Raw genomic sequence first — 25250 nt, forward strand, 5'->3', positions numbered from 1 at the left:
TATAATGAATACTTGTGGAATCATTACTTATGTATACCTACTAGATTAGCATTTAAACGGATCTTACAGTTACTGCATGCAGTATATTTACTTTACTTATCAGCATTATCCCATGCATACACAGTACCTGTAGCCTCTCTTACACAGTAGCTGCCATATTCACATAATGGTGTGTCTTAAGTTTCACCTTACTCTCTATATAGTGCACTATTCTTGACTCGATACCTATGGGAATCAGGTGCCATTTGGAACACGAGCATAGTGTGGAAGTGCTGGAGCGTTAGAAGGGCTCCTGACGTGAGATGAGAGAGGGAAAAACAGAACTATTGAAAAGAGGAGAAAAGCCACATATCCCCGAACCTGGTGGCTCCACTGTGCTCTCTCTGTTTGTTTGGGTGAAGATGGAAGAGGAAGTGATTCAACTTGGTTACATCCCCTCATCTGACTTGGTGAGCTGCAAACAGAAGCCCGGGGGGAGAGAAAGAAAGAAAGAGAGGGACTGAGAGATAGCAGGAGAATGGGGACTGAGCGAGAGAGAGCAAGTTAGGAAGAATGTAAAAGTAAACATATGTTCATGTAAACATACTGTATGTCTCCCGGGCCAATAAAGCCCATTAAATTGAAATTGTATTGAAAGGGAGAGAGGGAGAGATGGACTGAGAGGGAAAGAGAGTGAAAGTGAGAGAGAGACTGGGGGAGAGAGAAAGTAAGAGGGACTAAGAGAGAGATCTTTGCAGCCACGTAGAAACATTCCTCCTGTCCCAACCTGAAAAGAGCTGCGTTCCTCTTTCTTCTACAGAGAACAAAAAAAATGGGTCACTGTCAAAAGAGGAGGACATGATACTTTTAGCCGGCGAAAAAGAAGCCAAACTTCTTTCAATTTGGAGGAGTGACGTGTTGTTTTATTCCCCGTGCTGGGATGTAAATCTTGTTTTCTGCCCCTCGCCATTCACTCACACTTCCTGTTGTTCCCGTTCACACAAACACACACACGCATGCACGCACCAACCTGGACTCATAGTAACTTAGTAAATGTAAATCCGGGGCACTCAATTATATGGATTTGTTACGTTTCGTGTGGTATGTATTAATTTGTGGATGTCCATCATCCATCTTGTATGATACGTTACAAATTACAATTCATATGATATGTTACAAATTGGCAAAAAAAAATGTTATTTAACTAGGCAAGTCAGTTAAGAACAAATTTACAATCACAGCCAAACCTGGCCGTCACTGGGCCAATTGTGCACTGCCATATGGGACTCCAATCATAGCCGGATGTGATGCAGCCTGTATTCAAACCAGGGACTGCAGTGATGCCTCCTGCCTTGAGATGCAATGCCAAAGACCCCTGTGCCACTTGGGAGCCCAAGTCTGATATGTTAAGAATTCCAATTTGCTGTGACTAACGTTAGGTAGGTGGCTAATGCTAACATTAGCTAGGCTAGTTATAGGGGTTTTAGGTTATGGTTAGGAGTTAGGTTAATGTTAGGGTTTAGGGCAAGGGTTAGCTAACCTGCTAAGTAGCTGCAAAGTAGATAACTAGCTAAAGTCATCCGTAAAGAGATTTGAATACGCAACCTTTGGGTTGCTAGACATTTGCATTATACCAACCACTCTACCAACCACTCTACTTTCATTTTTTGCCTTCAGTAATCTTCTGTCATATGTAACCATAGGAAACGTTTACATATCATACTAATTTGAGTGTCCCGGATTGACGTTTACTATGTTACATCTAGTCTATGAGACCAGGCTGCGCACACACACACACACACACACACACACACACACACACACACACACACACACACACACACACACACACACACACACACACACACACACACACACACACACACACACACACACACACACACACACACATACACACACACACACACACACACACACACACACACACACACACACACTGACTCTCAGCCAGCCAAACACCTCCTAATGTGTCTCGGCTTTATTTGGCAGGGTGTTCTTTTAGGTTTTGTTTTAGTTTCTGTTACAGATGATGAGAGACGTTGGTGTAACACTGGCGTCATTCAAGTCCTCAACAGACCCTAGATGGTCTCTGCCTTCGCAGTTTTTGCTTGTGTGCCCCTGACGTCAAGGACGAGTTGTCTCCCTAGCTACCGGCCTGTTGAGCGATTCTCCTACCTTTGATTATTCAGACTCTTTGTCGCCATCCCAAATGGCACCCTATTCCATAGTGCACTACTTTGAGACGAGCGCATTATGGGCCTTGGTCGATAGTAGTGCACTATAGAGCGAATATGGTGCAGTTTGGGATGCATATCTCTCTCTGTATGTCTCCTCTCTCCCTTTCACCTCCGTGTTTCACCTCCCCTAAAAGCCACTCATATTGGAGACCAGCGCAGTGTTGGGGCGGGAACAAAAACTCCTTTGTTTTTCTCTCTCTCTTTCTTGTGGCAGCGGAGAGAGGGAGATGGCTTCTTTGCTTGCCTCTTCTTTTTTTTACACGTTCATGAGTGTGTGAAAAGCTCAACACAACCACTGCACAGACAGACAGGGTTGGAGAATTCAGAAGTTTCAGACCAAACAATTCACTCCTCAGTTTGATATGCGTCACTTGGAGGGAGCAGCACAACGGAGGGCCTCTCGTCTCTACACCCTGATGGTATGGTTCTAATGCACCATATTCAGGTGAACATTAGCACTTAGTGGTGTGGCTTTAGCAGCTTGGTGTATATAGAGCCTTGTTTGGATGGTGACCTGAGGCTGGGCAAGCGGTCAGCCAGGGGTCCGAGAGCGGTCATAGTGTCTAGTCGGGTGTTTCATCGCTCTGACATAAGTTACCTCCCTGTTCTCACGGTCTCCGCCCCACAGGTACCCCAGGACGAGTGGAGTAGGGGGTTCTTGTCCGTGGGGAAAGACGAGGAGATCCCATGCAGGCGTATGCGCAGTGGCAGCTACATCAAGGCCATGGCGGAGGAAGACAGCGGCGACTCAGACTGCAGCCCCAAGCCCTCGCCCAAGGTGCAGGCGCGCCGGGCAAGCTATCTGAAGGCCACACAGCCATCGCTCACCGAGATGACCACCCTCAAGTGAGTAGACATGTAGACTGAAAGACGCTTCTGTAAATTCAACAATAAAACACAGTAGAATGCACAGTAAAATACTTTAAATGTGTTTTACAGAATTAATTATGGTGCATTGTGGGGAAATGTTGTGGATGTGGAAAGAGCCTCTGGCTCATTAACATCTTTTAAGGTGTGCCTTGTAAAAGGATCCGTTTGTCGCACCCCTGAGTGAGAATGCTGCACCCCCACAGAAAACACTACACTCAATTTTGTGAATTCTACAAACCTTGTCCTGAAAATCTATAGTAATTTACTGGACATTTGATTCCAGTAAATTACTGTAATTCAGAATACAGTGCCATAATACATTTTTGGCACACTAAACAAGCATTATTGGGTGTATATTTGGGCATTGGAATCATTAACATATTTTTAGGTGTGTCAGGCGTGTGCGTACTTGCGGTGAAGTCAGGTGCAGGAGAGCAGAGAATTGTGAAGAGGTACACACTTTATTACGGCAGGAGAGATATACAGAGTCAAAAACCTCCTCCAGCCAACAAGGCAAAGTGTATAGTGCGCACAATAGTCACGCAACATAAATGTTTAACAATACAAATAATCTTAGTGAAAATACATGGAAAATAACAAACGCTTAGCCTAGTGCGTACAACACTTAACACACAAATAATTTCACACAAAGACATGAGGGGGAACAGAGGAATAAATACAGGTAGTGTGATTGGGGAATGTAAACCAGGTGTGAATGGAACAAGACAAAACAAATGGATAATAGAAAAATGGAGCGGCGATGGCTAGAAAGCCGTGACAAGGTGTGTCTTATAAGAGGCTAAATTTGTTGCACCTGTTAGTGAAAATGCTATACAAATTTCACTGATATGTGGTAGTGGCTCCCGGATAATTACATTTACAGTGCCTTCGGAGAGCATTCAGACCCCTTGACTTTTTCCACATTTTGTTACCTTATTCGAAAATGAACAACTAAAAAAATCCTCAGAAACCGACAAACAATACCCTATAATGACAAAGCAAAAACTGTTTTTAGAATTTTTGCAAATTTATAAAAAAAATTACAATAGAAATACCTTATTTAGACAAGTATTCAGACCCTTTGCTATGAAACTCGAAATGAGCTCAGGTGCATCCTGTTTCCATTGATCATCCTTGAGATGTTTCTATAACTTAATTGGAGTCCACATGTGGTAAATTGAAGTGATTGGACATGTCTACATAAGATCCCACAGTTTACAGTGCATGTCAGAGCTTAAACGAAGCCATGAGGTCGAAGGAATTGTCCGTAGAGATCTGAGACAGGATTGTAAAAAGGCACAGTGGGGAAGGGTACCAAAGAATATCTGCAGCATTGAAGGTCCTCAAGAACACAGTGGCCTCCTTCATTTTTAAATGGAAGAAGTTGGGAACCACCAAGACTTTTTCTAGAGCTGGCCGCCCGGCCAAACTGAGCAATTGGGGGAAAAAGGCCTTGGTCCAGGAGGTGACCAAGAACCCAATGGTTAGTCTGAAAGAGCTCTAGAATTCCTCTATGGCCAGACGGAAGCCACTCCTCAGTAAAAGCCACATGGCAGCTTGCTTGCAATTTGCCAAAAGGCACCTAAAGATTCTCAAACCATGAGAAACAAGATTCTCTGATCTGATGAAACCAAGATTGAACTCTTTGACTTGAATGACAAGCGTCACTTCTAGAGGAAACCTGGCACCATCCCTATGGTGAAGCATGGTGGTGGCAGCATCATGCTGTGGGGATGTTTTTCAGTGGCAGGGGTGAAGGTTCACCTTCCAACAGGACAACGACCCTAAGCACACAAGCCAAGTTTCTTCGGGACAAGTTTCTGAATGTCCTTGAGTGGCCCAGTCAAAGCCCGGACTTGAACCCGATTGAACATCTCTGGAGAGACTTGACAGAGCCTGAGAGGATCTGCAGAGAAGAATGGGAGAAACTCCTGAATACAGGTGTGCCAAGCTTGTAGCGTCATACTTAAGAACACCGAGGCTGTAATCGCTGCCAAAAGTGCTTCAACAAAATACTGAGTAAAGGGTCTGAATACTTCTGTAAATGTGATATTTCAGTTTGACATTTTTTATAAATTAGCAAAAAAATATATATATATATGTTTTTGCTTTGTCATTATGGGGTACTGTGTGTAGATTGATGAGCGGACAAACAACAATTTAATCCATTTTAGAATAAGGCTGTAACCTAACAAAATTTGGAAAAAGTCAAGGGGTCTAAATACTTTCCGAAGGCACTCTCACATAGGTGACAGATCAGAGTGGCAGCAAGTCTCAAACCTTTAATGGTCGAGTGGCTAGCCATATCCTTTTAATTTGATTTATTTCACCTTTATTTAACCAGGAAGGCCAGTTGAGAACAAGTTTTCATTTACAACTGCGACCTGGCCAAGATAAAGCACAGCAGTGCGACAAAAACAACAACACATGGGAGAAACAAACGTACAGTCAATAACACAATAGAAAAATCTGTATACTGTACAGTATGTGCAAATGAAGTAAGGAGGTAAGGCAATAAATAGGCCAACAGTGGCAAAGTAATTACAATTTAGAAATTTACACTGGAGTGATATATGTGCAGATGAGGATGTGCAAGTGGAAATACTGGTGTGCAAAACAGCAGAAAAACAAAGACAAATATGGGTTTGAGGTAGGTAGTTGGTTGGATGGGCTATTAACAGATGGGCTGTGTACAGCTGCAGCGATCGGTGAGGTGCTCTGACAAGATGACGCTTAAAGTTAGTGAGGGAGATATGTCTCCAACTTCAGTGATTTTTTGCAATTCGTTCCAGTCATTGGCAGCAGAGAACTAGAAGGAAAGGAGGCCAAAGCAGGCCACTGGATGACCAGTGAATTAAACCTGCTGGAGCGCGTGCTACGAGTGGGTGTTGCTATGGTGACCAGTGAGCAGAGATAAGGCGTACCTTTACCTAGCAAAGACTTATAGATGACCTGGAGCCACAAATTTGGCCACGAATATGTAGTGATGACCAGCCAACGAGAGCATACAGGTCAAAGTGGTGGGTAGTATTTGGGGCTTTGGTTACAAAACGGATCGCACTGTGATAGACTACATCCAATTTGTAGAGTGTTGGAGGTTATTTCGTAAATGACATCGCCAAAGTCAAGGATTGGTAGGATAGTCAGTTTATTGAGGGTATATTTAGCAGTATGAGTGAAGGAGGCTTTGTTGCGGAATAGGAAAATATGTAGTCACAGTTAGTTTAGAAGCCTTTGTTAAGACCTAAATTGCAACTGATATAAAACACCACATTTCAGTTGGTATGCTGTAATACATAATTACATATTCATTATTAGCAATTGATTAATATTTCAATACAATTTAACAATTGCATTGCTGTTTCGGTGTATTTAAATGCTTAATGCAGCATACTGTAAATGATGGTGTATTGTAGTGATGGGGAAACTAAGCTTCCTGAAGCATTGAGGCTTTCCAGACAATTGTATCAAATAAATGGGTTAATTACTCAAGGCTTTGATCAACACATTGCACACTAGTGGCACCTGCTGGTCAAAGGAATGTAGAACAGACACATTATTATAGATGACGTCCCACACGCTATAGCGCGTGTACAGAGTAGCCTTTTTGTGTTCTATCAAAACCAATATTGAATCAATCAGGTGGTTGTTCGACGAAACAAAACTTCAGACATCTATGTCCATTTGATCTGTTTTGTTGTGTGATTATGGCCAGTTTGGAAGCTTTTATTTAGGCTTCCACAAGTGCAAGTCATATAAAACACCAAGTATTCATTGATATGCTGTAATATACAGTACAATTGCCTAGCAGCCATTACAGTAAAATATTGTTAAAATAACTTTCTTACAGTTTGTTAGTTACTTTTACAATATCGTACTGTGTTTTATTGCTTTGACATTATAGCAATTTACAGGACACTTTCATCAAGTTACTATGAATTTCTCAGTAATGCATTGGCACTATCCAGAGATGGTCAGACATATCATAAGATATCTTGCTGTAATTACAATAATTTTTGAACACCAGTTTGTCTTTAACTAGAACAACATTTTTAGTAATGGTTAGCGAATCTTTTTTACTTGCTATGACAGTGATTTTATTTTTTTTTAAACCTTGGTTTATAAACTGTAAGTTGCCAACTACAAGAGGGCCCACTAGATGACAAATGTAAATGTGAAAATGAAAACTTGCAAAGAACACTGGGTAATATGTTACTGGGTAATTACAATAATATGCTCTAATTGTAATTTGTGCTGTAAATTTGATCACAGTAAAATATTTGCTACTGTGGAATGAATTACAGTAACTTACTGGCCAAATGCTGCCAGTAAGTTACTGTAAATTTGACAGCAAATGTTTTATAGTGTACCAGGGAAATAATGTTGTGTGTGTGTACGCGTGTGTACACGTGTACATTTGTTTGCGTGTTTACAGTCCATGCAAATGCATTCATGGCTGTCTATCTGTTTACATTAAGTTTACATTATTTTGTGTGTGTGTGTGTGTGGTAGGGGAGATGATGGGTGGATACTTTGTGGTTGGAGCAGGTGATTCAAAGCGGTTGCCTCATACAGCATAGTGCCTACGTCCTAAGTGGCACATTCCCTAGTGCAGTACTTTTGGCCAGAGCCCTATGGGCACTAAATATGGAATAGGGTGTCATTTGGGACACAACCAGTATATGAAATATGTTTGTTAGTATTCATGGTATTAAGAATACGCACATCCTTGCTTCAGGTACTGAGCTACAGGCAGTTTGTAACGGCTCTCGTTTGTTGAATGTAGAGTGGACCAAGACGCAGCGCGGAAAGTGTTCATGATTTTAATATTCAAAAACACTCAAACAAAATAACAAACTTGAAAATGAAAGCGAACAGTTCTGCCAGGCAAAAAACACTAAATAGAAAACAAGATCCCACAAAACCCAAAAGGAAAATGACAACTTATATATGATCCCCAATCAGAGACAACGATAGACAGCTGCCTCTGATTGGGAACCACACTTGGCCAAAAACAAAGAAATAGAAAACATAGACTTTCCCACCCGAGTCACACCCTGATTTAACCAAACATAGAGAATAATAGGGATCTCTAAGGTCAGGGCGTGACACAGTTAGATTTGGGTATGTCATTTTAGGCGAAAATTGATGGCAGATGGCAAACCAGATGGCACCATTTTCTTGTTTTTTAAATTTACAGAAAGCCAGGGGCACACTACAACACTCAGATATAATTTACAAATGAAGCATGTGAGTTTAGTGATTCAGGCAGATTAGAGGCAGTACGGATGACCAGGGATGTTCGGTTGTTAAGTGCATGAATTTGACTATTTTCCTGTCCTGTTAAGCATTGAACATGTAACAAGTACTTTTAGGTGTCACAGAAAAATGTATGGAGTAAAAAGTACATTATTTTCTTCACAAATGTAGTGAAGTAAAATAAGTCAAAAATATAAATAGTAAAGTAAATGACAGATACCCCCAAAAACTACTTAAGTAGTACTTTCAAGTATTTTTACTTAAGTACTTTACACCACTGCTTCACTGTACGTGTTCATGAAAAATTCAACAGTATAGAGAAACATCTGAAAGGAATCATGTAGCTGCTGCATTTACAAGATAAGCACAGAAAAGTTGCTCACACAGACACAGGACCACCCATCCTATTAAGTAGACAAGAGATTGTCAATTAAAGCATTTTACAATGATGTTATCTTGATTATGTACTTCATTTTCATGCATTTCATGTCTCGTATCTTTCCCAACACTGCCTACATCTGTTGAGGGCACATATTCTGACATCACAAGATCCCCTAGTTTGTAGTCTCGGCACAGAAGCAACACGTCTGTCAGTGGTGGCTGGTGGCACTAAATCGGAGGACGGGCTCATATTGAATGGAACAGTATCATGCTTGGTACCAGTCCATTTGTTTGGTACCAGTCCATTTCAATCAGTACTATGGGAGGTAATGGTGTCTGTCCATTATCTCCCATTTAACAGTCTGGTGAGCTCATTACTACTACTACGGACGTATACGTGCTTGCGTGTGTGTTCACTCGCTATAAAACACCACAGTGATACACACGTATAGCCTATAGAAGAAAAACAGTGTTTGTTATCTCTCCCACTGAAGTCAGTGAATAATGAAGTCTGTAATAAACAAGTTTCTATGAGGTGAATATCAATGAATCTCTCTCTGGATGCTCAGTCATCATTACGGAGAGAGCTGAGCACTGTGCCATGCCAATTATGTAACGGTGGTGCAACACAGGGGCAGGTTAATGACTAGGCCCATACACGTGCACACACACACCAAATTACTTTAAAGCTAGAATCCTTAATTGAAACAATAACAATACGAAACCCCACCTCTGTTTCGGTAAATAGCTGTGGGATGGGCCTGTAGAAATGCTGGAGAAATGTAACCACTTAAATTCATAGACAGAGCTATGGATGGCAAAGACTGACCATCCATTATATACAAAATAGAGTTTTAATCATGTTTTGAGGATATACAGTATATGTTTACATTTACTTTGTTTACAAACATTGGAGTAAAACAACCTTATATTTTGGGTTCTGATGAGGTATGAAAGTTAAACTAAGCTCACAAGGTATTCATATATAAGTCCAAAAAATGGATGTGGCAACTATGGATTTTAGCATTAGTAGTCTTGGGGACTTCCATCAACTCCTGATAGGACATCACAATACAAACAGAAAGGTAGCTAGCTATTGCTGTTGGGTGGAGAAAAGAGGGACACAGGGATTAGCTGTAAAGAGGGACACCGGGATTGGCTGTTGTCTCAGTAACACTACATCCTATCGGGTGATGGTAAAAGCTCCTTTCAGAATATCTAATATAATGTTTGCGTTGCAAGCCGACAACATTGCAGACATTGCATTGCATCACTCAACGGTTGTGTGCCACGTCATCAGATTGATATATCACAGAATGTAGTTGGCTGATATTTTAAACATCTGTCCAGGCGCTCTGATATCTGGTATAGGTCTGCAATGTAGTCAGCCTGGAATGCAACCATAATCTAGTGCACTACTTTTGATCAGAGCCCTACGGATCCTGGTCAAAAGGAGTGCACTAAATAGGGAATATGGTGCCATTTGCGACACAGACTCTTTATTCAGTTGATATGTTTACTTCCAACCAGAACACAATGTCAGTGTCTCCGTTTATTCAAACCCATAAATAAAACCAGTCTAAATTGTGAGGATTATTATTTTATAGCCAAAGAGAGAAAACAGATGTTTAGTGAAAAATAATGACATCCATTTTGACAACAACAAAAAACTCCCACTGCCTGTATTGTTTGAGTCAAACTAATTTGTTCCTGGCCTAGATTTCAAATGTCTTCATCAATTCTATTTTGACAGAAACAGACTAAATGAATGCGTTATATTAACAACATAAACTAATCACAGAGAGAAGGATTTATTTTTTCACATAAAGTGTGGAGACATCCAAACATATGATGCTGTAAAGTCTCAAAGTATCATTTTGCTTGTTTGCAACGTATGCTGTTTAAAAGGATGCTGTTTGTATGCTGTTTAAAAACATTGGGATGCTGGACACAAGCAGACATGATGAGTGCAATCAGAATGAGATAGTCGATGTATCAGCAGTGGGCACAGAAAATGACGTGTTTGACTGATTCAATCGGAGAGGACTTCACTTTATCCATATGAACGCACTGCTGCCGAAATTAGAGGAATTAAAAGTCCACGCTTCTAACACCCGGCTGCAGTAGTTGCTGGGAGTGAGACTTGGCTCGATGGGTCAATTGAGGACAATGAGGTTGAGCTACCGGATTATGGCATTCAGAGTTGACCAAAACCGAAACACTGGCGGTGTGTGTGTTTTTACTAGGAATGATGTGCATTTTAACCCTCGTTCAAATCTGATAATGGATGGTCTTGAGGTTGCATGGGTAGACATACTGATTCCTAAATGTCGTCCTAATACTTGTTGGTGTGTGCTATTGGTCTCCTAAGCAGAATCATTTATGCGATTTACTTGAATCGATTGCTGAGATCAGAATGTATTTGCTGATAAGGAATATATTCTGCTTGGTGATTTTAATACAAATGTGCAGTTATCACCCAAGAAAAGTACACTAGTAAATGTCCTGTATAACTTGAATATGTTATTTGGACTGAAGCAACTGATTGTTTACCCAACCCGGGTGTGTATTGACAGTAAATCCACTTTGGATTTGATTATTGTATCAGACCAAGAGAACGTCTTTCAGTCAGGAGTCTTAAATATTGGTTTTACGGATCATATGGTAACCTATTGTACCTGTAAAAAATCCAAAATACTACTAGAGGCAGGTAATAACTACATGAAGGTATGGTCTATGAAAAAATACTCAAAGGAACGTTTTGTAGAAGTACTTTGAAAGTAATTCTGCTTTGAAAGTTAATAAACTTGTAAACTCACTTTTGAGAAAATGGCCTGTTTTGGTAATACTACTGGAGAGCCCTACTTTGTCTACACCCATTCAGCATCGTTCACACCCTCTTAAGCTTTAGCCCCACACAACTCTTTAAGGGTTGAGCAGAGCGTTCTGTACTAACAGCAGTCAAGCAACCAAGCTAACTTGCTAGCTACTTCCAGACATAAATGAGAGAACAGCTCACTGAACATTACTGGCCCTAGCAGAGCTGGTTAGGCTGTTATGTTATCCAGAGCGTTGTTGACTGCAAATGTGCTGTCAGATTGTCCGTTTGTAAATTCAGAGCGTTCAGAGCGCACACTGGACACTCTGGTTGAGGAGTAGGGTTGATCCGAACGTTCTGACCTCACAACAGCAGTCAAGCACCCAATCTAACTGGCTAACATTGGCTAGCTTGCTAGCTACTTCCAGACACATAATGAGAGAACAACCCACTGACCATTTACTCGCCCTACCAGAGCTGGTTAGGCTATTTTTATGTTATCCAGAGCATTGGTGACTGTAACTGTGCTTCTGGCAACAATTTAATTATGCTTTTTTGCCAACGTTTACCGGCCATATTCAACGGGTGTTGAGCGTTCGTAAATTCCTCAGTTATTCTGTGCTCTGGCACTTTCAGACGAGAGTGCTCTAAAATCAGAGAAGATGGCCAGGCTGAATTTACGAACACACCCGAAATGGTTACTTGCATAGTGGAGTCTTTTGTTAAGACTTGTAGGTAGCTAGCTAGCTAGGTAAACAATGAACCATAATCCAAACTCATGACATTACAGTAATCCCAATTCATGACGAACCAGGTTCAATGTTGGCTAGCTAACATTAGGCAATAGCTAGCCAAGCAAATGGCTCAGAGAGACAAATTCTAAGATCATACACGTAACGTTGGCTAGAGAGCCAGCCAGCTAACGTTAATGTCCATTGCTTGTGTCCATTGCTCGTGTTTCTTAGCCCAATCAAGTCTCTTCTTATTATTGGTGTCCTTTAGTAGTGGTTTCTTTGCAGCAATTCGACCATGAAGGCCGGATTCATGCAGTCTCCTCTGAACAGTTGATGTTGAGATGTGTCTGTTACTTGAACTCTGTGAAGCATTTTTTGGGCATAGGTAACTCTGGGTCTTACTTTCCTGTGGCGGTACTCATGAGAGCTAGTTTCATCATAGCGCTTGATGGTTTTTGCGACTGACTGACCTTCATGTCTTAAAGTAGTGATGGACTGTCGTTTGCTTATTTGAGCTGTTCTTGCCATAATATGGACTTGGTCTTTTACCAAATAGGGCTATTATTTTAATTTAAACTTTATTTAACGAGGCAAGTCACTGTATACGACCCCTACCTCATCACCACACAACTGATTGGCTCAAATGCATAAAGAAGGAAAGACATTGAACAAATTACCTTTTAACAAGGCACGCCTGTTTATTGAAATGCATTCCAGGTGACTACTTCATGAAGCTGGTTGAGAGAATGTGCAAAGCTGTCATCAAGGCAAAGGGTGGCTACTTTGAAGAATCTCAAATATAAAATATATTTAGATTTGTTTAACACTTTTTTGGTTACTTCATGATTCCATACGTATTATTTAATAGTTTTGATGTCTTCACCATTATTCTACAATGTTTTTGATTGTCTTATTGCCTGTTGGTCTACATATTTCATTATAGTGATTGTGTTCCCCATACTCTATATAATCTATATGTTTCTAGATATGTTTTGTGTATTTTATTTATTGAAGCAGGGCTCACCTGTAAAAGTATTGATTCAGGTCTCATCCCCTGTTAAAATAAAGGTTAAATAAAATAAGTAACAGTACACTTGAGTTCTAATTTAATTTGAAACATTCTCAATAGTGTTAGAGACTGACTCAGATGACCTCTGGGAGCCAACTCCAAAGAGACCACATTCAAGTCCTCCAAGTCCTCTAATTTGGCCCTTATCTTAAATAGTTCATTTCTGTGTTGGGAGGCATTGGATCAGCGTTCTCGCCACGATTCCTGTTAGTACCTTTGATGTAGGGAAGCTTATGATCCATCATGTATGACATTCCTGGGAGTTTGTAAACATTTTTTTTATTACCATAGCATGTTGGTATGTTCTCTCTATAGTTAGTTATGTTATTGAATATGTATCAATTGACCAATTCGGATCGTTGGAGGCTACTTGGGTACATTTGGGCGAACTCGTGAGGGACACCTGGGAGACTTCATATTAAATATTATGTAGCTCACTCATTCTTGAACGTATCAGTCTGAAACTTTGCATACACACTGTTTCCCTGTTCTGGACCGCATATACATTTGAAAGATGATGCAAAATAAAAATAGAAAAAGTATGTTTTTGTTGTTGTTTGTTTGACCTTTTACCAGATCTATTGTGTTATATTCTCCGTCATTCATTTCACATCTCCACAAAAATTTCAATGTGTTCCATTTAAAATAATATCAAGAAATATCCATATCCTTGCTTCAGGGCCTGAGCCACAGGCAGTGAGATTTGGGTATGTCATTTTATGCGGATATTGAGATGAAGGGATTGTTTTTTGACGTTGAAATGTGAATTGAATATGGTTGATTTTTAAGGTTAGGGAAAAGTGCCGCGAATAGTGACACTTTTTAGGATGTCAATATAAATAAATGTATTTATGGTTGTTTGTAAGTTTGTCCTGCCTTTTAATCATTATACAGTGCCTTGGGAAAGTATTCGGCCCCCTTGAACTTTGCGACCTTTTGCCACATTTCAGGCTTCAAACATAAAGATATAAAACTGTATTTTTTTGTGAAGAATCAACAACAAGTGGGACACAATCATGAAGTGGAACGACATTTATTGGATATTTCAAACTTTTTTAACAAATCAAAAACTGAAAAATTGGGCGTGCAAAATTATTCAGCCCCCTTAAGTTAATACTTTGTAGCGCCACCTTTTGCTGCGATTACAGCTGTAAGTCGCTTGGGGTATGTCTCTATCAGTTTTGCACATCGTGAGATTGACATTTTTTCCCATTCCTCCTTGCAAAACAGCTCGAGCTCAGTGAGGTTGGATGGAGAGCATTTGTGAACAGCAGTTTTCAGTTCTTTCCACAGTTTCTCGATTGGATTCAGGTCTGGACTTTGACTTGGCCATTCTAACACCTGGATATGTTTATTTTTGAACCATTCCATTGTAGATTTTGCTTTATGTTTTGGATCATTGTCTTGTTGGAAGACAAATCTCCGTCCCAGTCTCAGGTCTTTTGCAGACTCCATCAGGTTTTCTTCCAGAATGGTCCTGTATTTGGCTCCATCCATCTTCCCATCAATTTTAACCATCTTCCCTGTCCCTGCTGAAGAAAAGCAGGCCCAAACCATGATGCTGCCACCACCATGTTTGACAGTGGGGATGGTGTGTTCAGCTGTGTTGCTTTTACGCCAAACATAACGTTTTGCATTGTTGCCAAAAAGTTCAATTTTGGTTTCATCTGACCAGAGCACCTTCTTCCACATGTTTGGTGTGTCTCCCAGGTGGCTTGTGGCAAACTTTAAACGACACTTTTTATGGATATCTTTAAGAAATTGCTTTCTTCTTGCCACTCTTCCATAAAGGCCAGATTTGTGCAATATACGACCGATTGTTGTCCTATGGACAGAGTCTCCCACCTCAGCTGTAGATCTCTGCAGTTCATCCAGAGTGATCATGAGCCTCTTGGCTGTATCTCTGATCAGTCTTCTCCTTGTATGAGCTGAAAGTTTAGAGGGACGGCCAGGTCTTGGTAGATTTGCAGCGGTCTGATACTCCTTCCATTTCAATATTATCGCTTGCACAGTGCTCCTTGGGATGTTTAAAGCTTGGGAAATCTTTTCGTATCCAAATCCGGCTTTAAACTTCTTCACAACAGTATCTCGGACCTGCCTGGTGTGTTCCTTGTTCTTCATGATGCTCTCTGCGCTTTTAACGGACCTCTGAGACTATCACAGTGCAGGTGCATTTATACGGAGACTTGATTGCACACAGGTGGATTGTATTTAACATCATTAGTCATTTAGGTCAACATTGGATCATTCAGAGATCCTCACTGAATTTCTGGAGAGAGTTTGCTGCACTGAAAGTAAAGGGGCTGAATAATTTTGCACGCACAATTTTTCAGTTTTTGATTTGTTAAAAAAGTTTGAAATATCCAATAAATGTCGTTCCACTTCATGATTGTGTCCCACTTGTTGTTGATTCTTCACCAAAAAATCCAGTTTTATATCTTTATGTTTGAAGCCTGAAATGTGGCAAAAGGTCGCAAAGTTCAAGGGGGCCGAATACTTTCGCAAGGCACTGTATGTGTCATTGTTTTTACCATCGAGGACCACTTTGCAAACAAGCGTTTCAATGAATACTTTTAAGTAATATCCTCTGCTCCACATTGTACATTTTGTTGTAGCATATGTATGTTACCCAAAATGAATTAAATTCAAAAAAGGACAGAAAGAGAAAAAGAGAGCGAGCGAGTAAGTGAGGCAGACAGAGGAGAGAGTGACGTACATAACACAGCTTGTAACTCTGTTATGGAGGATGAGACGGACACACACACACACACACACACACACACACAGGCCTACTGAGTAGCATGTGTTCATTAAAAAATACCTGTTCCAATGGGCCTCTCCAGGATAACGCAACCCCCTTTGAAGTCATGTTGATTGCAGGCAGGCAGGCTCTGGCATTTGATTGGACACAATAAATATGTTCCTGATCGTAATCAGTGTCACAGGGGGTGATCAGTCGGTCAATGGACGGAGACTGTAGAGGGATAGAGGTCCTCCATACGTCCATTTAGATCAAGTTTTTTTGTCCCCTTTCTATTTCCTTCTTTCCCACTGCCTTTATGTCAACGCTTATTCCTCTTGCCCCACTCTCTCATCCCTTGTCTCACCCCCTTTATCCTCTCCTCTCCTGTTCCTCCCTTCCTCTGTCTCCAGCCCTCAGTGCACCAGTCCCTGTGTGCCACTCTTTTGCCCCACGTTCCATCCATCCAAGAATCAGTAACCACGTTGGATTCACTGTGGTAACCACACTCTGTTTTATTAAGGAGGGCATACATAATTAAGGAAGACTGGACCTGGAGGGAGAGAGTCACAGGAGAGAAGGAGGATGTGTGTGTACATGTGCGTGTGTGTGCGTGTGCGTGTGTTGCTTGTGCAATGATTGTATGCTGTTGAACTCGTATAATGTATCATAGAAAGACGGTAAGCTATTTACTTTTCATATGTTGTATAACACCAATACGTATGAATGGTGGAGTTGTATTTCTGGACCTACACACCACAGCAAATTCTACGGGTGTTAAATCTCCACTGAAAGAGTGGGGACCATATACACACTAGAACCAGTGTAAAGCGTTGGTCCCATGTTCCATGAGCTGAAATAAAAGCTGACATTTTCCAATGCACAAAAAAAAACATAAGTCTCTCAAATGTTGTGTACAAATTTGTTTACATCCCTGTTAGTGAGCATTTTTCCTTTGCCAAGATAATCCATCCACGCGACAGGTGTGGCATATCATGAAGCTGGTTAAACAGCATGATCATTACACAGGTGCACCTTGTACTGGGGACAATAAAAGGCCACTCTAAAATGTGCAGTTTTGTCACACAACACAATGCCACAGATATCTCAACTTTTGAGGGAGCATTCAATTGGCATGCTGACTACAGGAATGTCCACCAGGACTGTTGCCAGAGAATTTAATGTTAATTTCTCTACCATAAGCCGCCTCCATCGTCATTTTAGAGAATTTGGCAGTACGTCCAACCGGCCTCATAACTGCAGACCACATGTATGCCGTTGTGTGGGCGAGCAGTTTGCTGATGTCAACGTTGTGAACAGAGTGTCCCATGGTGGCAGTAAGGTTATGGTATATGGCCAGGCATAAGCTATGACAATGAACACAATTGCATTTTATCGATTGCAATTTGAAAGCACAAACATAACATGATGAGATCCTGAGGCCCATTGTTTTTAAGTTTCAGTATCTGTGGCCAACACATACATGTCTGCATTCCCAGTCATGTGAAATTGATGAACTGTAAATCAGTAAAAATCAATGGAATTGTTGCATGTTGCATGTTGCATTGATATTTGTTCAGTACATATTTAACACAACATATTTAACCCTACAGGGGCCTGAAACTCATACCTATCACTGTGAACCAAAAACACACCCATCATTATCATATTTCCCAGCATGCTCTATTGCAGGTAGATTTATTTTAATTGTTTCAATATCAATGCTACACAAATATAAATGACATACATTTTCTAAACTAATCCAATATGTTACTTGGATTTAATGCAACCATTGCTGAAATGGTTCCAGTTTACATACTTTAGGTAGTCTCATAATTGTTTTTCTGATCCTGGCTGTCATTCTGAATGCAGATTGTAGGTGATCTTTAAATTCTATATGTCAGATATCCCAACTGTGGCTGGATTCCAATAAGAGTTTATCATCACTTTACAAGCCAGCACAATGTGACTTGTGGACTGTTAATTATGAGATTCAGGTTAGCATATTAGTGTAAAACTAGGTTTCATGCCATTATTGTAAGATTATCACGCAATTACAAAAAAAGGCTTATACTTGTTCATAAATGGATTCAAACAGTTGCTTTGTGCCTTTAGTTATTGTTACATAATGCATAAGGTACCATCACAGTGAAACACCCAGTTATGTGGCAATATCATACCTCTACCATAGACCACTTAATAAACTGGTTCAACGCTTCCACTCACAGGTGGCCAAAAATAACTAACTGAAAGCCACGCTCCACTAAGCCATGTCTCTAGTATAATTATCCAGTGTGCCTTGCCTTTTAAAGTGAAATGTAGAGTTACCACCCATGAATGTATTTGTTAGTGACAGAAACATAGGTCTTGAATTCATTAATTTCTGTCCTGTTGCCTTCACCAAGTTAGTTCCTAGATGAATGTTATCATTCAAATTATATTTATGAAAATAAATGAGATTACCTCACAAGCTCTTATTCTGAGGCTAAGTGTAACCCTAATACAGTACCCTGCCAGTCTTGGTACAGGCCACGTCAGGCCTGCAAGTTAATTCCAGTAACTTTAGTAGTGATGAATAAATTGGCTGTGAACTGTCTTGTGGAAGTTTTAAATTGACACAATACCTGTTAGCATAGGTGTCAGCTAGAGATGATGTGCAGGAGCTTCCAGGGATTTGTAGTTTTGCACTATGTATACTTTGACTGTAATTAGCATTTTTGAATCTGAGAGTAAATAGATCAGAATATAGTGATGAAAGTCTTGTCCAAGATAGATTTACATTTGTTACCAAAACATCACACCAGGAAAAGCCTACACAAAACACAGCCATTATTTGATGTCCTTCTAACATTTCCTATTTATGAGTACTATGATACCGCCACTGTGGGGCTCTATACCACATGTACATACGAATATAATTTTTCAATTACGAGCCGAGTTGGTTTAGCCACGGAAAAATACAGAAACCTTCCTGCTAGCCAGGATTGGCTGAGATATTGGATAGGCTGGAAATGCTGAGAGATGAGTTTGGATTGGTCTGCCATGTAGCATGGTTCTGTCTATAACATAAGCTGCTCAGTATGTGTGGATAATCATTTTCACCACATCTTTTTTTGAAAGATATTATGAAGAATGTAAAAAGTGTTGCTACTGCTCTCAACATTGCTGCCCTGAAGTTAATAGCGCTATCGACAAAGATCAGTGGGGGAAAGATGTGATGGACTACTTTCTGGAGGACGACTGTGGCATGCTGACTCACTCTGACTGAAAGTAAATCAGACGATGGTGAAATCCCTGATTTTGGTAGAAACGTTTTCATTGAATCAAACATTGTAGAGTCTTCTGATGACAGGAGAAACGCCGATCAACAGTGTGATCACGGAAGACGTTGACAGAGTTTTTAAATCAGTGGAATGCCCAGTGTAAGCAGAGAGACGACTGCCAAATGCAGAGAGAGTCTAAAAGAGAACACAGAAGGCTGTGGTATAAAACAACGGCCTCCGGATTACTTCTTCAAACTAAGGGCAGCCATGGCATCCATGACAGAGAGGGAGAAGCGTTCATCCATGTATATGGGTCAAAGTTGATTTCATTGCAAGGTAAAGCATACTATTTGCTAGCTAGCTAACATTAGCTGGCTGGCTCACTAGCTAACGTTGTGCCTTACTCTAAAATATATCTTTTTTAATTTGGTTTTAGAAACTTACGCTAATTTATAAAAAAATATATATTTTTAAATGAAATATCACATTTACGTAAGTATTCAGACCCTTTACTCGGTACTTTGTTAAATTTAAAAGTAACTTCCTCACCATCTTAGATAAGCATGCTCCGTTAAAAAAATGCAGAACTAAGAACAGATATAGATAGCCCTTGGTTCACTCCAGACCTGACTGCCCTCGACCAGCACAAAAACATCCTGTGGAGGACTGCATTAGCATCGAATAGTCCTCGCGATATGCAACTGTTCAGGGAAGTCAGGAACCAATACAGGCAGTCAGTCAGGAAATCAAAGGCCAGCTTTTTCAAGCAGAAATTTGCATCCTGTAGCTCTAACTCCAAAAAGTTCTGGGACACTGTAAAGTCCATGGAGAACAAGAGCACCGCCTCCCAGCTGCCCACTGCACTGAGGCTAAGTAACACGGTCACCACCGATAAATCCGCAATAATCGAAAACTTCAACAAGCATTTCTCAACGGCTGGCCATGCCTTCCTCCTGGCTACTCCAACCTCGGCCAACAGCTACGCCCCCCCCCCCCCCCCCCCCCCCCGCAGCTACTCGCCCAAGCCTCCCCAGCTTTTCCTTTACCCAAATCCAGATAGCAGATGTTCTGAAAGAGCTGCAAAACCTGGACCCGTACAAATTAGCTGGTCTTGACAATCTGGACCCTCTATTTCTGAAGATATCCGCCGCCATTGTCGCAACCCCTATTACCAGCCTGTTCAACCTCTCTTTCATCCAGTTTGCTGAGTAATCACAGTGCCATCCGTTTTGTTACTAAAGCACCTTATACCACCCACCACTGCGACCTGTATGCTCTAGTTGGCTGGTCCTCACTACATATTCGTCGCCCTACCCACTTGCTCCAGGTCATCTACAAGTCCATGCTAGGTAAAGCTCCGCCTTATCTCAGTTCACTGGTCACGATGGCAACACCCACCCGTAGCACGCGCTCCAGCAGGTGTATCTCACTTATCATCCCTAAAACCAACACCTCATTTGGTGTTGGAGACTTTTATCTCCCTCACCAACTTTAAACATCTATTATCTGAGCAGCTAACCGATCGCTGCAGCTGTACATAGTCCATCGGTAAATAGCCCACCCAATTTACCTACCTCATCCCCATACTGTTTTTATTTATTTACTTTTCTGCTCTTTTGCACACCAGAATCTCTACCTGCACATGACCATCTGTTCATTTATCACTCCAGTGTTAATCTGCTAAATTGTAATTATTCGCCTACCTCCTCATGCCTTTTCCACACAATGTATATAGACTATTTTTCTTCTTTTTTCTACTGTGTTATTGACTTGTTTATTGTTTACTCCATGTGTAACTGTGTTGTTGTCTGTTCACACTGCTATGCTTTATCTTGGCCAGGTCGCAGTTGTGAATGAGAACTTGTTCTCAACTAGCCTACCTGGTTAAATAAAGGAGAAATAAAAAATAAAATCATACTTAAATGGAAGAAGTTTCGAATTACCAAGACTCTTCCTAGAGCTGGCCGCCCGGCCAAACTGAGCAAACATGGGAGAACAGCCTTGGTCAGGAAGGTGACCAAGAACCCGATGGTCACTCTGACAGAGCTCCAGAGTTTCTCTATGGCGATGGGAGAACCTTACAGAAGGACAACCATCTCTGCACCAATCTGGCCTTCATGGTAGAGTGGCCAGATGGAAGCTACGCCTCAGCCCGCTTGGAGTTTGCCAAAAGACACCCAAAGACTCTCAGACCATGAGAAACAAGATTATCTGGTCTGATGAAACCAAGATTGAACTCTTTGGCCTGAATGCCAAGCTTCACGTCTGGAGGAAACCTGGCACCATCCCTATGGTGAAGAATGGTGGTGGCAGCATCATGCTGTGGGGATTTTTTTCAGCAGCGGGGACTGGTTGACTAGTCAGGATCAAAGGAAAGATAAATGAAGCAAAGTACAGAGCGATCCTTGATGAAACGCAAGAGTGGCTTTGGGACAAGTCTCTGAATGTCCCTGAGTGGCCCAGCGAGAGCCAGGAATTGAACCCTATCGAACATCTCTGGAGAGACCTGAAAATAGCTGTGCAGCGACGCTTCCCATCCAACCTGACAGAGCTTGAGAGGATCTGCAGAGAAGAATGGGAGAAACTCCCCAAATACAGGTGTGCCAACCTTGTAGCGTCATACCCAAGAAGAATTGAGGCTGTAATTGCTGCCAAAGGTGCTTTAAGAACCAGTGTATCTTTCTAACTATATGTAGAACATGTATCTTTAGTCAAGGTTTATGATGAGTATTTCTGTTATCTGGCGTAGCTTTCTATAATTCCTCCGGATATTTTGGAGGAATTTCTGAACATGGCGTCAATGTAAACCGAGATTTGTGGATATAAATATGCATATTATCGAACAAAACATAAATGTATTGTGTAACATGATGTCATATGAGTGTCATCTGATGAAGATTTTCAAGAGGTTAGTGATTGATTTTATTTCTAATCCTGCTTTTGTGATTTTATCTTTGGCTGGAAAAAATGGCTGCGTTTTTTCTTTGGTTTGGTGGTGGTCTAACATAAATATATGTTGTGTTTTCGCTGTAAAACATTTTAAAAATCTGACATGATGGGTAGATGAACTAGGTGTTTATCTTTCATTTGAGGTATTGGACTTGTTAATGTGTGAAAGTTAAATATTTCTAAATAATATTTTTGAATTCCCTGCGCCACCTTTTCAGCTGAACGGGGGGGGGGTGGAGTTCCCTGAGGGGAACGCCTTGCCCCAACAGGTTTTAATGCAACCGCTGTGTCAGATTTTTTTTTAAACGTTACGGAAAAATCCTAACATTGCAATAATCTGAGACGGCGCTCAGACGTAACAATATTTCTCCACCATGTTGGAGTCAACAGAAATACGAAATTACAACATAAATATTCCCTTACCTTTGATGATCTTTCATCAGAATGTAGTGCAAGGAGTCCTAGTTCCACAATAAATAGTTTTGTTCCATAATGTCCAATACTAGTGTCCAAGTAGCTGCATTTGCTATCACTTTCAGCTCACGTGCCCAAAAACTGACTACTGGTCCAAGATAACTCGCATGAAAACTTCCAAAATATATATTCCAGGTCAAATAAAGTACTAAGTACAGAATCAATCTTCAGGATGTTGTAATCATATATATCCAATAACGTTCCAACCGGATCATTCGTTTTCATCTGGGGCTGATTGGAACAGCTGTAGCACCCACAGAGAAATGCGCCACAGCAAAATGGCATTCTGTTGCGACACCGACTATTTTCCCTCCCATTAGGTCAAAGTTCACAGCAAATGCTCCATTACACTTTCTACTGAATGAGGACATCTAGTGGAAGGCGTAGGAAGTGCTTCCAGATGCATATCTTGTTGGGAAAGGAGGGGGCGATGACGTCAAAGTTGCCCCAACTTTCAGAATTTCAAAACTTGTTTGGAAGATTGCCTGCCCTATGAGTTCTGTTATACTCACAGACATAATTCAGTTCATAAGTTCATAAACAGTTTTAGAAACTTCAGAGTGTTTTCTATCCAATAGTAATAATAATATGCATATATTAGCAATCTAGGACAGAGTTTGATGCAGTTCACTATGGGCACGCAATTCATCCAAAGTGAAAATACTGCCCCCTATCCCCAACAAGTTTAAAGAATGACCAGGCATCCTCAACTGACGGGATGAGGTCAATATCCTTCCACGATACCCGGGCCAGGTCGATTAGAAAGGCCTGCTCGCAGAAGTGTTTTAGGGAGCGTTTGACAGTGATGAGGGGCGGTCGTTTGACTGCGGACCCGCAACGGATGATGGAGGCCATTGTGTTCTTGGGGACATTCAATGCTGCAGAAATGTTTTGGTACCCTTCCCCAGATCTGTTTCTCGACACAACCCTGCCTCGGAGCTCTACGGACAATTCCTTCAACCTCAATGCTTGATTTTTGTACTGACATGCACTGTCAACTGTGGGACCTTATATAGACAGGTGTGTCTTTCCAAATCATGTCCAATCAATTGAATTTACCACGGGTGGACTCCAATCAAGTTGTAGAAATAATCTCAAGGCTGATCAATGAAAACAGGATGCACCTGAGCTCAATTTCGAGTCTCATATCAAAGGGTCTGAAAACTTATGTAAATAAGGTATTTCTTCTTTTTTTATATTTACATTTGCAAAGATAAAAAAAAAAAAACTGTTTTCACTTCGTCATTTTGGGGTTTTGTGTGTAGCGGGATGAGGAAAAACATTATTTGAATACACTTTAGAATAAGCCTGTAATGTAACAAAATGTTGAAAAACTCAAAGATTCTGAATACTTTCCAAATGCACTGTATATACTGTACATCTGCCATATGGCATGACTCTTGGGATGCAGTTAACAGTGTCCCCATTGAAAGTTGCGCCCCTGATCTTCGCCATCGATGGATAGGGTTCACTTTTAATTTTATTTGCTGACACCCTTACGGTCAAATTTTGGCACCAGTAGGGTAGCTATCTAGCTACATAAACCACACTCCTCTGCAAACACCCCTTCTCCGATGTTGTTTACAAGGCGGTACTTCTTTAAATTAAGTAAACATGTTACCATTTGTGTATTATAATGAGAGTTAAGGGGATGTCACCTTGTCCCCTTAATAATGAATTCAAGTGTTTGACCTGGGGAGAGGAAAAGTACATTTATGATCAAATTTTGTCAATGTACAAGCAAAAGTCATTTTTTAGAGTTCCTTCAAATATCATCCAACTTCATGAAAAACATGGTTTTGACTGTTAATGACATTTAAAGAACTTGTTTTTATATGTAACATATTCACTTAGGATCTCACTTGGTTGTGCCAAGATAAAGGAAGTGGATGACTGCGACAACCATGTCTCTGTCACTAACAAATACAGTCATGGGTGCTAACTACACAATTTACTTGAAATGTAAGGTACTCTGGGAAATATTCAAATAAGGTTTTACACTAAGCAATGTGTTAATTTAACACTGGTTCCAGTGTGTATATAGAATTTGCTGCACACACACACACCAACAAAGGTGTGAAAGTGCTGAGTGATTTCCCTCCTGCTTGGTGACTGCAGGTTAGGGCTAATGAGCTCACCCTTCAGATTCCTCAGAGGGAGAGCTGTGTGTGTGTGTGTGTGTGTGTGTGTTTGAACCTTTATTCCACCTACTTCGCACACACTGCATTTCATCTCCCCACTACTTAAATGCATCAGAGCTTGCCCAAGTCCTTTTTTCTCCACTCTGTCAAGCGAATCAAAAGATATTCCAAAGACACTCAAAGCTTATGTGAGTATTAAACAATGTGCTCGTTGATTAGATATGGGATGGTCCTGAAGCGATTGAATATTCAGAAAGAGTGCTCTACTTCTCTCTACTCTTTCTATACACACACACACACGCCCACACACACCAG

General features: G+C 40.9%; 1 protein-coding gene across 4 annotated transcripts in view; it reads left to right on the top strand.

The window, feature by feature from the left end:
- The window catches only part of LOC110535601 (disks large-associated protein 1), a 246163-nt gene that overhangs the window by 132631 nt on the left and 88282 nt on the right, over nucleotides 1-25250 (top strand). For all 4 annotated transcript variants that reach the window (XM_036935331.1, XM_036935328.1, XM_036935330.1 and 1 more), the window contains one exon: nucleotides 2866-3083. In XM_036935331.1, coding sequence (XP_036791226.1) covers nucleotides 2866-3083 — 218 coding nt within the window. The remainder of the gene's footprint in view (nucleotides 1-2865; nucleotides 3084-25250) is intronic.

This window comes from Oncorhynchus mykiss, chromosome 11, assembly GCF_013265735.2.
Source record: "Oncorhynchus mykiss isolate Arlee chromosome 11, USDA_OmykA_1.1, whole genome shotgun sequence".
Taxonomy (NCBI): domain Eukaryota; kingdom Metazoa; phylum Chordata; class Actinopteri; order Salmoniformes; family Salmonidae; genus Oncorhynchus; species Oncorhynchus mykiss.